The following is an 18,020-nucleotide window of genomic DNA, read 5'->3' as shown; positions in this document are numbered from 1 at the left end:
TCTCTCTTACTTTCCTATTCTCCTCCCTTCCCCTCTCTCCTGCTTTTCCATTCTCCTACCTTCCCCTCCCCTCCCCTCTCCTGTCCTTTCCTCCCCTCTCCTGTCCTCCCCTCCCATCTCCTCCCCTCCCCTCTCCTGCTTTCCTACTCTCCTCCTGTCCCCTGGCCTCTCCTGCTCCTCCTCTTCCCTTCCCTCCTCTCCTACTCCTGCCCTCTCTCCTCTCCTTTTTTTTTTTTTTTGCTCGAGTCCTGAGGCTTGAACTTAGGGCCCGGGCACTCACTGTCCTGGAGCTTTGTATGTGTGTGTGTGTTTATCACTTGAACAACAGCACCACTTGTGGCTTTTTTTTTTGGTGGGTAAGAGCAGATAAGAGTTTTACAGACTTTCCTCCCCCCTCCCCACCCCCTTGGGCCAGTTTAGAACTGTGATCCTCAGATCTCAGTCTCCTGAGTAGCAAGGATTACAGACTGGCTCTTCCTTCTTCCTTCCTTCCCTCCTCCTCCTCCTCCTCCTCCTTTTTTGTGGCTCATGGGGCTTGAACTCTGGGCCTGGGCGCTGTCCCTCGGCTTTTCAGCTCAAGGCTAGGGCTCTACCACTTGAGCTCTACAGCGCAACTTTGGGTTTTCTGGTGGTTCAGTGGAGATGAGTCTCACCAACTTTGTCCTTCCAGCCTGATTTTGAACCGTGATCCTCAGATCTCATGCTTCTGAGTAGCTAGGATGGCAGGCAGGAGCCACTGGTGCCCAGCTCTTCTTTCTTTCTTCCTCCACCTTTTCCTCCTGCTCCTCTTCCTCCGCCTCCCTCCTCCTCCTCCTCTCCAAGGTACCATCCTCCTTTTTTCCCTTTTCTTTTCCCCCTCCGTGGCAGAAGGACTGCTAGATAGTTACCTGTCCTCACAGTGCTTCCTGGACACTTGGCACTTGCAGGCCGTTGTGGCCAGACTCCTGGGGTACAAAGACAGAGAGAGTGCGCCCCTTAACATTCACAACCCTCCTTGAGGGGAGGGTGGTGTTTACAAGCGAACTGGTAGCTCTGGCACTTAGATAGTGGGAGAGGGTCCTTTCCTGGGTAGTTCTATGATAATTCATGATTTTTTTTTTTTTGGAGGGGATTGAACTCAGGGCTTTGCACTCGCTAGGCAAGTGCTCACCACTTGAGCCATGCCCCGGTTCCTTTGGTGCAAGGACTAAGATGGAAGTGGCAGGGCTGAGTATATGAGACGGGACCAGAGACCTCTTCAGCCCAGAGCCAACCAAACATCCCAGCACAGCTGTGGGTCTACACTCTCTTTTATGAACAAGACCCCTGGGGGCTCTGGACTTCCCATAACTGTTCTGTCCATCTCCAATCCTGTCTGTGGCTAAACAAGGACCTTAATCTCCATCCAAAACAAAAATGATGGCAGGATCCAAAGGGCTTCCTTCAATGGAAGAGGCTGTCAGTCCAGAGAGCATCACTTTTGTGACAGTGAAGAAACTAATGTAGGTATGAATATAGGAAATGATACTAATCGAAATGAACTCCAAGATATGAAAATGAGAGGCTTTTGTGTTGTTTTGTTTTCCAGTCCTGGGGCTTGAACTCAGGGCCTGGGCGCTGTCCCTAAGCTACTTTTTTTGCTCAAGACTAGTATTCTTCAACTTGAGCCACAGCGCCACTTCTGGCTTTTCTTGTGTATGTGGTACTGAGGAATCTAACCCAGGGCTTCATATGTGCTAGGCAAGCACTATACCACTAAGCCACATTCCCAGCCCAAATATAAGAGGGGTTTTTTTTTTTTGGTGGTTTTGTTTTTAATGTACTGTGTGACACTATTTCTTTTTCTTTTGTTTCCTCCCACACACCTCCAACTTGTGGTTTATCCCCTATTGTCACTGTTTTTGATTTTGGTACTCTGTGTCTGATTTGGGGAAGGGAAGGGGAATGACATAATGGTGAGATTGCAATTGCAATACCAGTGCAATACAAGACACTATGTTGGAAATGAACTTTACAACTTGGGGATGGGAAGTCACAGGGGAGGGAAAGTGGCAGAAAAATGAGGGAAGGGGAAACTATGTTCAACAAGAAATGTACTTATTATCTTATGTAACTAACCCCTCTATATATCACCTTTACAATTAAAGGAAAAAAAGTACAAGTAGAGTGTTGGGTGCTAATGGCTCAAGCCTGTAATCCTAGCTACTCAAGAGGCTGAGATCTGAGGTTCGTAGGTCAAAGCCAGCCCAGGCAAAAAATCTCCATTGAACCACCAGAAAACCAGAAGTGGATCTGTGGCCCAAAGTGATGAATGCTAGCCTTGAGCAGGAAAGCACAGGTAATTGCCTAGCCAGTATGAGGTTCTGATAGCACCAAAAAGAAAAGAAAAAAGTGTTCATTTAGAAGCCTGTGTTTTTGTTTTTGTTTTGATTTTTTTGGTAGATTTTACTAACATTTCTTGAGGGTGGGTTATTTCATTGGCATCTGATGAAAATTAACTGATTGTTATTATTATTGTTTTAGTGGTTCTGGGCTTTTAACTCAGGGCCTGGCTGTGTCCATCCACTTATTAGAACTTAGGGCTGGTGCTGGCCAGGTGGGTGCTCTACAGTGTGAGCCACACCCACAGACTTTTATTGGTTTTTATTTCAAGAGGGAGTCAAATCATGATCTTCCTATTTAGACTTCCCTGTACTTACTTATAGGTGTCTGATACCATCCCTGGCCTATTTTGAGATGATGTTGATGATGATGGTGATGATGATGATGATAATGATGATGATGATTTTGGTACTGGAGTTTTCTAGATAGATGCTGTACTGCTTGAGGCTCTTGAGTCTTGCCATTTTTAAGATAGGGCCACACTTTTTGCCTAGGCCAGCCCTAAACTGTGATCTTCCTGGTGGTTTTCATGGTTGGTTGGTTTGTTGTTGCCAAGGCTGGTGTGGAACAGCAGTCCTCCTGATTTCTGCCTCCCCATATAGGCATGAAGCAGCAGCTAGCTGCTTTGGGAATTTTTGTGGTGGCTTTTTGGTGGTTAGCTGACATGACATAAACAATACCTTGTCTCACTGCTGTAGAATTGTTGAATATGGAAGTCTAACACCAAGGCACAGGTGGTCTTCAATTGAAAAACATCTTTTCCTGTAGATCTAGAACAAAATCACTCCAAGAACGCCTTGCACATTTTTACAAAGCAAAAATGGTTTTTACTGTAAACCTCATATGACATATTTCTGCTTTTCATAACTCGGCCATGAATTTTTTAACTCCTCGAGGAATTACTATTTTCCTCTAATACATATATATTCAGCTAACATTAAAATGCAATTTTCGGTTGGAATTGCATTGTGTTACTTCTAATCCAGGGAGATTACTCTCTACTCCATTGTATAAGAAAAACTGCAGAAACTAGATCAGAATTTGCCCTGAATGGTAAAGTATTCACTCTGAAGTTGCATCCTTATCTCTATCCTAATAAATGCAAACACTCATTTAAAAGTCTGAGGAAAACTAGCCACCATTCTACTTTGTTTGGCTTTCAACTCACTCTTTGTAAGCCAGACTAGACATAAAGTGCATTACAAAAAAAATGTAGATACAGAGCTGGGTACCGGTGGCTCACACCTGTAATCCTACTCAGGAGGCTGAGATCTGAGGATCGCTGTTTGAAGCCAGCTCAGGGCATGAAAGTCTGTGAGATTCTTATCTCCAATGAACCGTCAGAAAACTGGAAGTGGCATTGTGGCTCAAATGGTAGAGCACTAGACTTGAGCTGAAGATCTCAGGGATAGGGCCCAGGCTCAGAATTCAAGCCCCATAATCACCACCACCACCAAAGCAAAACAAAAGCAAAAAATGTAGATACATCACCAGACTTCCTGCCTATCATCCTAGCTACTCAGAAGACTCAGATTTGAGGATGTAAAGATTCTGGTTTGAAGCCAGCCCAGGCAAGAAAGTCCATGAGAATGTTCTATAATCACCAAAAAGCTGAAAGTGGATCTGTGGCTCACGTGGTAGAGTGCCAAGTTGAAAAAGTCAGGGCTATAGCACGCGTGTGTGTGTGCACGCATGCACACATTTTTTAAGAGTTAGTAGGGAGTATAAATCTTAAACAGGCTATTCATTATAAAAGCATATTTATCCCTGAAGTTTGTGGAAATATGGTTATAACTCAGTTTATACAAATTTGGATATATATATCATGTGGAATCTCCACATGATTCTTCTCTTCAGGTCATTAAAAAACAAACCATTAATTTACATTTCTTTTTTTCTTGCTCCAGTGGTGGGGCTTGAACTCTGGGCTCTGTACTCTGTACTCGTTTTTTCCTGCTCAAGGCACCATTCTACCACTGGAGCCACAGCTCCACTTTTTTTGGTGGTTTATTGAAGATAAATGTCTCATAAGGGGCTGGGAAGGTGGCTCAGTGGTAGAGTGCTTGCCTACCATGCATGAAGTCTTCGGTTCCATTCCTTAGTACCATATAAACAGAAAAGGCTGGAAGTAGTGCTGTGGCTCAAATAGTAGAAGGCTAGCCTTGAGTATAAGAATCTCAGGGACAGTGCCCAGGCTCTGAGTTCAAGTCCCAGGACTGGCAGAAAAAAAATTCTCATCAGTCTTTCTTGCCTGTGCTGGCTTTCAAGCCATGATCTTCAGAGCTCAACCTCCTAAATAGCTGGGAAGACAGGTCTGAGCCATCAGCACCCCTCCCGTGTTAGGAATCTTGTAGCATCTTTTATTTATTTATTTATTTATTTATTTTTTTGTCGGTCGTGGGGCTTGAACTCTGGGCCTGGGCGCTGTCCCTCAGCTCTTCAGCTCAAGGCGAGCGCTCTACCACTTGAGCTGCAGTGCCACTTCCGGTTTTCTGGTAGTTTATTGGAGATAGGAGTCTCACCGTCTCTCCTGCTTGGGCTGGCTTTGAACCGCGATCCTCAGATCTCAGCCTCCTGAGTAGCTAGGATTACAGGCTTGAGCCACCAGCGCCCGCTTTGTAGCATCTTTTAAACCTGATCTTATGGACTTTTCTGGTTTCAGGTGTTCTTGGATGAATTTGAGCATCGGAGACCTGGATGACAAATTTACATGAGTGAATAACATTTCAGCAATGCTGAAGTTCCAAGAGACTGCTAAGTGTGGGAATGGATCAGCAGATGTTCCCGTTCATCCACAGGCCTTAATTGCCAGAAGATACATACTTCAAGGGAAACTGGGCAGTGGGAGCTTCGGAACTGTCTATCTGGTTTCAGACAAGAAGGCCAAGCGAGGAGAGGAACTGTAAGTAAATATGCCTCCTACAGACCTCGAGTTTATGTGCAGCTACAGGCCGATCAGGATACAGAGTACTGGCCATGGTGTTTATTAGTGGATACAGAGTACTGGTCATGGTGTTTATTAGTGGTACTGGAGTTGAACTCAGGGACTTCGTACTTGGCTAGGCAGGCGCTCTACCACTGGAGCCACACTTCCTGTAAAAGCTACCATAGATAGAAAAGTTCATTGATCTTTATGAATAAGGTGTGTTTGAGTGTGTGTGGGGGGGGAGGGAGGGAAAGAAAGAAAAAGGGAGGGAGGGATGGAGAGAGGATCTTGTTACCTCCAGGGTGGCAGGTATATCAGGCAAGTGCTATACAACTGAACTACACACCCATTTAAAACTTGAGATGCTTTTAAAAGTTTTTTTTTTTTAAAAGCATTTCAGCTGGGCTGGGAAGGTGGCTCAGGGGTAGAGCGCTTGCCTTGTATGCACTAGGCCCTGGGTTTGATTCCTCAGCACCATATAAGCAGAAAAAGCTGGAAGTGGTGCTGTGGCTCAAGTGGTAGAGTGCTCACCTTGAGCTGAAGAGCTGAAGGACAGCACCAAGGCCCAGAGTTCAGGCCCCACAACGGACAAAAAAGAAAAACAAGCATTTCAGCTGTGAATAAAATATCCAAATCACATAGCAAAAGCAAAATGCTCTAGATTATATGAAAATAAAATTTGCATTCGCATATATCCCACAGTCTCAATTACAAGATTCTTTTCCACTCACTTGATTGGAACGTCCTGAATGAGAAAAGACTTGTTTGTTTGTTTTTTTAACAAATGTGATAAAATAAACAGTAATTCACATTGGAGGTAAATGGTGTATATTGAAAGGAATGTGGCATTAATTTTCTTTGCCTCCCCCCACCCAGACTTGAAATTGAACTTGGTACCTGATGTTTTCGCTCATTGGCTAGTGCTCTACCAATTGAGCCACGCCTCCAACCCGTTTCTTTGCTTTTTCTGTGGAAGGGATTTTCAGAATCTATAGTCAGAAGCAGTGGTTCAAGTAGAGGAACATCACCCTTGAGTGAAAAAGCTAACAGCCAGTGTTCAGGCCTTCATCCCAGCATGTGCGCACACCCAGGAAAAGAGACGAAAAAGAAGTGACCATCCAGTGATTGCAGTGGAAACTCTCCTCTAGATTAAAGTTTTTCTTCTACATTCTGTTATTTAATAGAGAAAAACAATTTCTCAAGCAGAGTAATTGGATAGCAGGTTTGTGATTTAAAACTTCTTCAGTGATCATTCTTGAGACTGACAGTGCCATTGTCATCTGTCCTTTGATTTCTTAATGCTGATGGAAAGAAATTGATATTCAGAATGTGAATTCTTTTAGCTGGGCCAGACACAACTCACCAGTAATTGTTAGATTTAACATGTTATTACTTTTTAAGTTTTTCCTCCTCTCCAAGTGTCAATGGCTGAACCTTTAGTATTTGAATAAACCACATTATTAGCACCACTTATGATCCAACCTAATTTGGTTAGATAGAATGTTAAGCTACAAACAGGGAATTAGTTAATACTAAAGTGGGCAAAAGATGAATACTTGCTAAAAAAAAAGATTTATATAATGTTGTGAGTGCGTTTTCTTTGTTTTTGTCAGTCCTGGGGCTTGAACTCAGGGCCTGAATGCTTTCTCTGAGCTTTTTCCCTCAAGGCTAGTATTCTACCACTGTGGGCTACAACATCATTTCTGATTTTCAGGTGCTGACTTCAAACCCTGATCCTCAGAGCTTAGCCTCCTGAGTAGCTAGGATGATAAGTGTAAGCCATTTGCTCATGGCTGAGTGCATTTTCTTAATAGATCAGAGTGGGTCAGATCCTTTTATTGGTTTGGAGACATACACCCAAGCCTTGAACTGATAAAGAAGGAGTTCCCTTCCTTACCTGTTAGATGATTCCTGGTGTTAATGTTAATTTATTTTAATTTTAATTTTTTTTTTTTTGCCAGTCCTGGGGCTTGAGCTTTGGGCCTGGGCACTGTCCTTGAGCTTCTTTGTACTCAAGGCTAGCACTCTATCACGTGAGCCACAGAGCCACTTCTGGATTTTTCTGTGATTAATTGGAGATAAGAGTCTCACAGACTTTCCTTCCCAGGCTGGCTTTGAACTGTGATCCTCAGATCTCAGCCTCCCCAATAGCTAGGATTACAGGTGTGAGCCACTGGCACCCAGCTAATATTAAAGGGCTGACTTGGGTACACTATGAATCTGAGCTGGGATGTAGGACAGTTATTAGTGACTCTTATGACATACAGGTTCATCATTTATAGACTTAGTAAAAAAAATTGTCAAAGGTAATAACTGTGTGTGTGTGTGTGTGTGTGTGTGTGTGTGTGTGTGTGTGTGTGTGTGTGTGTGTTCTAACTCTTGCACCTGAATATTGCAGTTTATTCATATTACCACTTGGGGGCACCATTCTATCATTGAGTTTTGTATATACCAGGAACTTCAATTACGTTTTTATTGAGTTTTGGATTAGCCACAGGATAAAAATTACAGCTACCAGCATTGCCCTTGATTAATGTACATGTTTGGAGAAATTTTTCTTCTGGTACAAATATGTGGAGTTCCTTTTTAGTTTTCCTTGGTGGGATACAATTAAACTGAGTAGTGAAATGAGTTAGAGTTTTTTTTTCTTTATTATACAATCGTGACATTTTGAAGCAATTTTGGGGAATTTTCATTCATAATTACAGATATTCTTGTCTAATGGATGTAACTGTGTTGTCATATCCATGAAGATTTTTCTCTCTCTTTCTCTCTCTCTCACTGTATATATGTTACAGTTTTAAGGATATATGAAACTGTGGTTTGAACTCAGGACCTTGCTCTTGCTGAGCCATGCATCCAGCTCTTTTTTGTGCTGATTATTATTATTATTTTTTTTTTGGGTCCGGTCGTGGGGCCTGAACTCTGGGCCTGGGCACTGTCCCTCAGCTCTTCAGCTCAAGGCGAGCTCTCTACCACTTGAGCCATAGCCCCACTTCCAGCTTTTTTTCTTTTTGTTTATGTGGTGCTGGGGAATCGAACCCAGGGCCTCAGGCATGCAAGGCAAGCGCTCTACCACTGAGTCACCTTCCCAGCCCCTGTGCTGATTATTTTTGAGATAGGGTTTCATTTGCCTCTAGGTGTGCTCCTGGCCCACGAGCTGCCTGTTTGTGGTTACCTGTCATAACTGGGATGGCAGGTCTGAGGCTGAGCCTCTCACTGCCTGGGCCAGCTCAGATCAAGATCCTCACAGGGGCTGGGAAGGTGGCTTCATGGTAGAGCGCTTGTCTAGCATGCAGGAAGCCCGCCCTGGGTTCGATTCCTCAGTACCATATAAACAGAAAAAAACAGAAGTGGAGCGGTGGCTCAAGTGGTAGAGTGCTAGCCATGAGTACTGAGAGGCTCAGGGACGGTGCCCAGGCCCTGAGATCAAGCCCCAGGACTAGTGAAAACAAACAAACATCCTCCCAATCTCTTGCTCCCAAATAGCTAGAGTTAGAGCTATGACCCATTGGCATCCAGCTTCTCATGTTTTTTGTTTGTTTTGTAGAAAGGATTACATCCATTTTACGGCTGAGTAATACTTCATTGTACTTATGTCCCACACTTTCTTTACCCAGTCATTGGTTGAGGGTACTTAGATCGATTCTGTTTCTTGGCTTTGGTGAACAGTGCTGCAACAACTTGTGACCACTGGTGTCTCTTTGGCACACTGTTTCACTGTGGGTATATGCTCAGGATCATACGCCTGTTCTACTTTGAATATTACTGTATTTTTGTACTAATTTATTCTTACCAACTGTGCATCAGGATTCTCTTTTCTTTACTACCTTTCCGTACTTGGATGAATTGCCAGCCACAGTGGCGCGTGCTGTAATCCCAGCTACTTGGGAGGCTGAGATTGGAAAGGCCACTCAGGGCAGAAAGTCTGGGAGAAACCAACAGCTGGATACGTTGGCATACATCTCACTCTAGCTTCCTGAGACACTGTGATGGGAGGGATCAGGGTGTCAGGCCATGGAGGTAGATGAGTCTGCCAGACTCAATCTTAGAGGCGGAAGCTGTGCGTAGGGGCATGTGCCTGTCATTCAGCTACGGTAGGAGGACTTTGGTCCAGGCACTGGGAAAAATGGAGACCCTATCTCAAAAATAACCAATACAAACAAGGGCTTCTCAGTAATAGAGCACCTGCTTAGCAAGATCAAGGCCCTGAGTTCAATCAAACTCCCAAAACAAAAAACAGAAACCAACACCCCCTCCCGAATATGCATATGAATTAGGGACAGCTGAGGACTTTTTCATAGCTTTGTTAGCCATTTGTATCATGTTAAGTAGAATATGAAATACTAGGTGGCAGCCTATTCCACGACTGCATAATGATCCTTGTGGGGCTTTAATATTTAGCTCCTTGCAAATCCTAGGTTCTGTCATAGATGCAAAGCCCATTAATTGTAGCTTTTTTTTCGGTCAGTCATGGGGACTGAACTGTGGGCCTGGGCGCTGTCCCTCAGCTCTTCAGCTCAAGGCTAGCACTCTACCACTTGAGCCACAGCGCCACTTCCTACTTTTTCTGCTTATATGGTGCTGAGGAATCGAACCCAGGGTCTCATGCATGTGAGGCAGGCACTCTACCACTGAGCCACCTTTCCAGCCCCAATTGTAGCTTTTCACTATTATCAGAGAGTTTCTATAATAATTGTTTGAGTATATCATTCCTGCTAATTACACAGCTCTGGAAAATTAGCTTCAGTCACTTAAAAGTCACAGGACCTCTGTGCCATTCAATTTTGGGGTTAGGAATAAATTGTGGCTGAGAGGCTCACTTGTAATTAGAACAAAGGACTTTATCCATTTTCAAGTCTCTCTCTGACATTTTGGGAAATGAGGAAATCATTTTTCATATTGTAGCCTGAACTGAAATTTCTCCTCTGTATAAATTTTCACTGCTCATAAGAAAGACATTATTTCTTCTCAGAGGATTAATAAATTGATGCTAGTAGCCTGCTAGTGGCATAATCATTAAAAAAAAAAAAAGAGTGATAGTTCTCAGTAGAATGTGTAGATTCTATAATACGGGAAGTAGGTTTCCATGACTTAATTGTAACAGTATTTTTCTGCTATTTAATGGGCCTTCAGTTAACATATATACCTGCTCCTACTTACTGGTACATTTCAATGGATTCTCCTGTATAGTTGAATAATTTTCGTACCTTCTTACTGGCTGTGAGCAATTCTAGACAAAAATCAGTGGACTTAATGAGTGCAACTTTGGGCTCATTTGTGGTACTCTTATTAAAGCTATTATTTCATATGATGGCCGGCATTCTGTGCCGTGGGTGTGTGCTGAGGATGACCAGGGCCGTGAGGGGGGTGAGCTCCCTTAATAGGATTTGCTCTCCCGCCTTGGAGAGTTACAAATGCAATTTGGAGGAAACACGATTTCTCTCCATTTGGCCCTGCCAGGTCTCAAGACAGAGCATTTTAGTTTAACACCACAGCAGTCAGTTTTGGTTGAAGCTTCAATTTTTGTATTTTAAGAGATAATATGAGAGTACATCAATGTTGCTTTTAAAAATAGTTCAGGCTCTAGGACATCTGATGTGTAGGCTCCTACCCAGAGGCCAGTCTAGAGAGGGTCATTTGAACTTGGACTTCATGTTGGGCTCTGCGGGGTTTCTGCCTGAAGCAGGGTCAGGACCGAGCTTCTGGCCATCTTGCCAGCACTGAGGATTGGGAGCTGGAAGGGAAAAAGAGAGAAGGACACACAAAGGCATACACTCAATCTGTTGTGGCAGTGAAACAAATGTGCTAAAGTAAACCATTTCCCACAACCACTTGGCCTTAGTATGATAAGAGTGCGGGGGTCAGGAAAGCCAAGAAGCATGCAGTGGCTCACGCCTGTCTTCCTAGCTACTCATGAGGCTGAGTTCTGAGGGTTGTGGTTCAAAGCCAGCCAGTGCAGGAAAGTCCGTGGGCCTCTTATCTCCAATTAACTTTCACAAAGCCAGAAGTGGCACTGTGGCTCTGGTGGTAGAGTGATAGTCTTGAGCACAAAAGCTCAGAGAGAGTGCCCAGGCCCTGAGTTCAAGCCCCAGGACTGGCACAGATAAACACACACAAAATCATTTTCTAAAAAAAAAATTACTCTTTCTTACTGTGAAGCCAGGTGCTGGTGGTTCACACCCGTAATCCTAGCTACTCAGGAGGCTGAATTGAGGATCGTAGTTCGAAGCCAGCTCATGCAGGAAAGTCTGTGAGGCTCATTTACAATTAATCACCATAAAACTGGAAGTGGAGCTGTGGCTCAAAGTGGTAGAGCCTTAGCCTTGGGCAAAAGAGCTCAGGGACAGTGCCCCAACCCTAAGTTCAAGCTCCATGACTGAAAAAAAACAAAGGTGTGTGAAAGAAAACTAAAGTGATTTGTTTTAATTACTACTGATATATGCATGTTGACAGAAGTGTACAGTCAGATATATTGGTGCAGATTTTTAGACAGGCTACCTAAATTTCTTATTTCTGTCATTCTGTTCTTCCAGAGTGTTTTGTGGATTTGCAAGTAGGGAAGTCAGTGGTTTTGTTATACTAAATAATGCTGCTGAGAGATTAGGATGGTTGCTGTTCATTTAAATACATGATAAGTAATGTGTGTGTGGGGGAACCATCTAAGCTATTTTACTAACTAATCATAAAAAATATTATTGGAAGCTGGGCACCGATGGCTCTCTCCTGTCATCCTGGCTTCTCAGGAGGCTGAGATCTGAGGATCGCAGTTCAAAGCCAGCCCAGGCAGGAAAGTCACTGAGACTCTTATCTCCAATGAACCACCAGAAAACCAGAAGTGGCGCTGTGGCTCAAGTGGTAGAACACTTGCCTTGAGCTGAAGAGATCAGAGACAGCACCCGGGCCCAGAGTTCAAGCCCCATGACCAACAAAAATATAAAAATAAAAATATTATTGGGGGGCTAGGAAGGTGGCTCAGTGGTAGAGCGCTTGCCTTGCATGCATGAGGCCCTGGGTTCGATTCCTCAGCACCACGTAAGCAAAAAAGGAAAAAGCTGGAAGTGGTGCTGAGGCTCAAGTGGTAGAGTGCTAGCCTTGAGCTGAAGAGCTGAGGGACAGTGCCCAGGCCCAGCGTTCAGGCCCCACAACGGGACCCCCCCAAAAAAAATATATATTATTGGATATGCTGGCTCATTTGTATTGTTATTATTGAGTTGGGGGAGGATTTCCTGTGACTTTCCCCACTCAGGCATACAGTATGTTCCATTCACTCTCACCCCTCTGTGACTCCTGTCCCACTCTCCTTCCTAAGACAGTTTTAGCACTATTTTGTTCTATTTTCATGCATGTGAACCATCTGCTTTGACCACATTGGTGCTCACGGGCCCTCCTTGTGAGCCTAGCCCCTTCCCACTCGATCCCCTCCCACCAAGGCCTGCTGCTCTCTCCCAACCCACCACCCCAATAAGTGCAAACCTGTTTTTTTTAAATATCCTCTCATATCATGTATGATACACAAAGTATTTTAGGCTGAACATAGAATTTGCAAGGGCAAACCCTATGAATCTAGTGTGGCTCGTATTTTTTTCCTTAAGAGGGGGAGGGGGTTCTGCTGGGGTGTCCCCTCGGCAGCTGCCGTGGCCTCCCGTTATGCCACTTACCAGACTCACTCCAGGATTCCCTGAATAATTCATCACCTAGATCAATTATTCATCACTCATTATTCCAACTGAAATCAAGCCTAAAGGTGGAATCATTCGCCACTCTTGAGTATCCGAGTGATCTTCAGGAGGCTGCAGGGAGGTTTGAAGTCCTTGCGGTACCCTCCCACCCCCATCCCCGGCCTGTTGGTTTCTCTGAAGGGATTCTGAGAAGAGCCGTGGAGAGGGAGTCAGCACGGATACAGCCGGCTGTCCCGCTGGGGTCCATCTCTTCTGCTTTTTGTCTTTTCCTTTGGGCCTCATTGACACCTTCAAGTAGACTTTCAGCTGAGAGAAGCCCAACTCTGTCCATTTATTCGACCATTTAAGACAGAATATATTCCTCCTGCCTGGGATAAAATACAAATATCTTTAGAACATTTTTACTGACACTAATCATATTGCTTGTGTTTATCCTAGCAAAGTCATAGCTGAGTTTTAACTGACTTACTCTGTACCATAATTTTCGTATGAAGAAATGCCACAGCTGGGCACCGGTGGTTCACTCCTGTCATCCTAGCTACCCAGGAGGCTGAGATATGAGGATTGAGGTTCAAAGCCAGTCTGGGCAGGAAAGGCCATGAGACTCTTATCTCCAATAAACCACTCAGAAAACCGGAAGTGGCATTATGGCTCAATTGGTAGAGAGTTCCCTTGAGCTGAAGAGCTGAGGGACAGCACCCAGGCCCAGAGTTCAAGTCCAATAACCGACAAAAAAAATGCCATATTTTTTTAGAAGTTAATTTATTTGTTATTATAGAGGTGCTGTACAGAGGGATTACAAAGCATGAGTCAGGTAATGAGTACATTTCCTTTCGTATAGTGTCTTCTGTTCCCTCATTTTCTCTCAGTCCCTCCCCCCTGTGTCCATATATTTTTGTATGTATTGTACGGAAAGCATTTACAATGATAAGGAAATATACTCAAAAGAATGTTTTTGCTTTTTTTTTAAATCCAGCTGGGCCCTGGTGGCTCACGCCTGTAATCCTAGCTACTCAGGAGGCTGAGATCTGAGGATCCCAGTTCAAAGCCAGCTCGGGCAGGAAAGTCTGTGAGACTCATCTCCAATTAACCACAAGAAAACTGGAAGTGGTGCTGTGGCTCAAGTGGTTAGAGCACTTGCCTTGAGCTGAAGAGTTCAGGGATGGCACCCAGGTCCAGATTTCAAGCCCCATGACCAATCCCCCCACACCCCTGCCAAAAAAATACAGGAAATATTGCAGGTAGTTGATCTTAAGACAGATGGATTCAGGGATGTTTGCACAAGATTCAATAAGAGAAATGAGGAAATTGGCCTTCCTGAACAGCAGATGGTGGTAATGTAACATGCAGACCAACTGTTAAGACACAGCAGTCTTTCTGATGGCAACATGAATTCAAGGCCAACATGTCTTCATTTAATTACAGTCTCACCAATAACGTTAATTCCACCAGCTAAATGAATTAAAGGCTAAGCACAGGTCATTAACATACTTTAACTTTCCTTCTAAGGAAAGCACAGATCAGCTGCCAACTAAATTTGGAGAAGTCTTTTTTATCTCCAGAGATCATTTAACTGGGATGAGGTAGATTTGTTTTTCCTTGCTATCTATGTATAAGATGGATGGTCCTACCCTATGTGTATACAAACATGTACGTGTGTTCTTGCTGCCTTCGAAGAAAAATGTCCTGGGGACTGGGCATTGAGGGTCACACCTGCAGTCAAAGCTAGGAAAAGGCATAGATATAGGCAGATTGCAGTCCGAAGCTCTCCCCAGGCAGACAGGACCCTACCAGAAAAATAAAGCACAAAACGGCTGGAAGTGTGGCTCTCTGTGGTAGAGCGCCTGCCTAGCAAATGTGTGGGCCTGATCTCCAAATTCCAGTACTGCCACAAAAGCTGAACAAAGAAACAAAATCATAAATGTAACCTAAGTGGCGCTGTGGCTCAAGTGGTAGAGCGCTCGCCTTGAGCTGAAGAGCTGAGAGACAGTGCCCGGGCCCAGAGTTCAAGCCCCACAATTGACAAAATAATAGTAATAATAGCAATAGGATTAGTACACGTTGTAATTCCAAACGTATTATAGGGGAGGTGGCCCGGAAATGCCCAGACATGGTGGTGGGCCTTCTCAGCCATCAGTGTGGGTCTGTGGTAGAGCCTATGTCCTGGCATGGAACTCTTGTTGAGAGTCTGAATTGGAAACACACCACAAATCTGCAGCCACTTCCTTTGGTCACTTCTTGTTAAATCTTGCTGTAGATGATGATCCCAGAGAGCTGTGGGGAATAAAGGGGTCAGTAAAGGAAAGCTGGGGCCTCCTCTTCTCTTGGGCGTGGCATTGCCTGTAGAGCGGGGTTTTATAGCCTATATTGATAGATGTCCCTTTATGCTCACAAAGACCCTTCAGAGGGAAGTGAGCAGCTTGAGTTCTGGGCCTGGGCACTGTCCCCGAGCTCTTCAGCTCAAGGCGAGCGCTCTACCACTTGAGCCACTGCACCACTTCCAGTTTTCTGGTGGTTCATTGGAGATGAGTCTTATGGGGAATTTCCTGCCTGGGCTAGCCTTGAACCACGATCCTCCAGTCTCAGCTTCCTGTGTAGCTAGGATGGCAGGCGTGAGCCACCAGGGCCCAGCTAAGTATAAAAGGCAACAGAGTGATCACAAGAAGGAAAGCAGTATTCATATCAGTAATGTTCAGTGTGAATGTCTTCATCTAATTCCTGGTTGGTGTTAGGTTTTTAAAGAAGAAACTGAGTAAGAAGTACACAACGCACATGGTATTGGGTATGGGGTAGGTTTATTCATCATTCTGGCTGGTACCTGGCCACCTTAGCACTCCACGAGGCTGGGAAGGAGAGAGCATCTGGTCCTGGGCTAGGCCGCATCTAGGGTGGGGGTGGAGAAAGGTGACCTCAGCGGATGCAGATGTGACCTCTCCCAGGTGTGCCAGTTGCCTAGGTAACACAGGTACTGGGTGGAGACTTTGCTGCAAGGAGGGTGGAGTCTGCTTGCCCTCCAGGAGCGGATGTACCTTACAGTTGTTGGGTAGATCCCCAGGAGTGTCGTGGACCATTCTAATCAGAGACCACAGCAGAGCCTTATAATCAAGGAGGGCATGTTCTGCAGGGGTCTGTAGGAGGAGGTGCTCAATAACCGCCATTATACAATTTACCGAAATATGGCCAAATGACCTAGATAAAATGGGGAGCGCAAAGCGTGTGTCTTCTGACGCATGCTACTTAATAGTCCACATTATGTTTGGGGTTAAATGGTGGTAAATATTTACGCTGACTGAACACCCAAAATGAAAAATCACTGGAAGGGATTTTTTTTTGGGGGGGGAGAACAAAATCCATTGCTGCAGCTTTTGTTTTCCCAGCGGCAGAAGGATATACTATTTCCCCCATATGTTTCTCTCCCTCTGTCTGGGCAGTAGTAGTGCAGAGACCCAAGTATACTGTGTCATGCAGTTGGTTTGCTGCAGAGTTGAGGCGGGGAAAGGGCCTTGGGGGCGGGTGGTGAGTTAGGAAGTCTCCAGCCAGGTCTCCCTGCCTCTGCCTCAGTGTATGTCTGCTCTGCTGAACAAGTTCATACCCGGATGCATGGGTGCTTTGGTGCTGCTGACACCGAGCAGACCCCAAAGCAGGAGGGTGCGGGGGAGGTTGGCCATCCCCATCCCTGCCCTGGCCCACACAGGCTCCTCCCAGGGCCTGCTGAGAGTGTGTGTTTCAGAGGGGACAGTCACTTTTCCAGAACTCTCTCAGCCTCATCAGAAGAAACTTGCTCCCCCAGTCGTATCTATGCGGCGTGCTCTCTAGCCAGCAGCGGTAAGGTGGAGGCTCTCAGAATGTCTGCTTGGAGCCCGACACTCATTCCCAGTTTTCTCTTGGGGAGCAGATGGCTCCCGGCGTGCGGTGATTGTCTCAAGCACAGAGACACCAGTCCCAGCTCAGACACTGAGAGATCTCCCCGGCAGCCCTAGGTGTCCCAGCTAGTGCGGGTTAGCGGGGCTTTAAACACTAAACAAACCCCGGGCTCATCGGGACTTGCCTGTATCTTGGTAGCACAACGCCTCCATCACAGTGACCTAATTAATTTCTTGCTTTTTTTGCAAACATACGTCATCAAAATTGCTATGGAGCCGGGCACCAGTGGCTCACGCCTGTCATCCTAGCTACTCCGGGCGGCTGAGATCTAAGGCTCATGGTTCAAAGCCAGCCTGGGCAGGAAAGTCCATAAGACTCTTATCTCCAATAAGCCACTAGGAAACTGGAAGTGGTGCTGTGGCTCAAGTGGTAGAGTGTTAGCCTTGAGCTGAAGAGCTGAGGGGCAGCACCCAGGCCCAGAGTTCAAGCCCCACGATCAACAAAAAAAACTAAATAAAATTAATTGCTATGGATTGATTTAAAGTACTTTTTTTTTTCTGGAGCTGGAGACTCAGATACAAAAGGGAATTTTATGTTGTGATTGTGTATGATGGAGCTATGTATGTGTTTAAACTCCTCAAACCATATGTTTTAAATGAGCAGGGTTTTATGTATATATCAGTTAATGCCTTCAGTTGTTAAAAGAGAAAATACCATATACGTTAAGTTTCATATTATGGAAGAGTCAGTGTAAACCTGTGAGGCCCCAGTAGTAATTCTCCTGACCTAAGTTAGAACCTCAGAAGTGTAAGCCCTAAGAATTAAAGTCTGGTTGGTGAACATGTAATGGAGAATCTCCTCCAGGAGTCCCATCATTCATCAAAATGCTGTCAATTTGCATATATGTGCATTTAGTTCTTCCATATGGCCCTTTCAAGAAGCGAATCAAATTAAGCTCCATCGGCGTGTGGTGAGGTATACGCAGTTAATAGCTCTTGAACCAATCTGTGCATAGTCAACTCCTATTTGATGAGGTTTTTAGTTTGTTTTTTTTTTTCCAACTTACTTTAGAAACTTGATTTTAGGAATCTCCACTGGTGTGATAGCATTGCTTTGAGCACCTGATTTGCATAGGCAGAGAAATATGGTTCACTTTCTCCCAGGGTCCCTGTGGCCTTCTTGACTTG

At 44.8% G+C, this 18,020-nt stretch overlaps 1 protein-coding gene across 1 annotated transcript in view; it reads left to right on the top strand.

The window, feature by feature from the left end:
* Window positions 1-5,093: 5,093 nt before the first annotated feature.
* The window catches only part of Nek11 (NIMA-related kinase 11), a 115,698-nt gene continuing 102,771 nt past the window's right edge, over window positions 5,094-18,020 (top strand). Inside the window, exon 1 of the mRNA XM_013028041.1 lies at window positions 5,094-5,263. Coding sequence (XP_012883495.1) covers window positions 5,094-5,263 — 170 coding nt within the window. The remainder of the gene's footprint in view (window positions 5,264-18,020) is intronic.

This window comes from Dipodomys ordii, unplaced genomic scaffold, assembly GCF_000151885.1.
Source record: "Dipodomys ordii isolate 6190 unplaced genomic scaffold, Dord_2.0 Scaffold107, whole genome shotgun sequence".
Taxonomy (NCBI): Eukaryota; Metazoa; Chordata; class Mammalia; order Rodentia; family Heteromyidae; genus Dipodomys; species Dipodomys ordii.
Note: the sequence above shows the minus strand (reverse complement) of the source record. Positions and strands in the feature narration are given on the sequence as shown.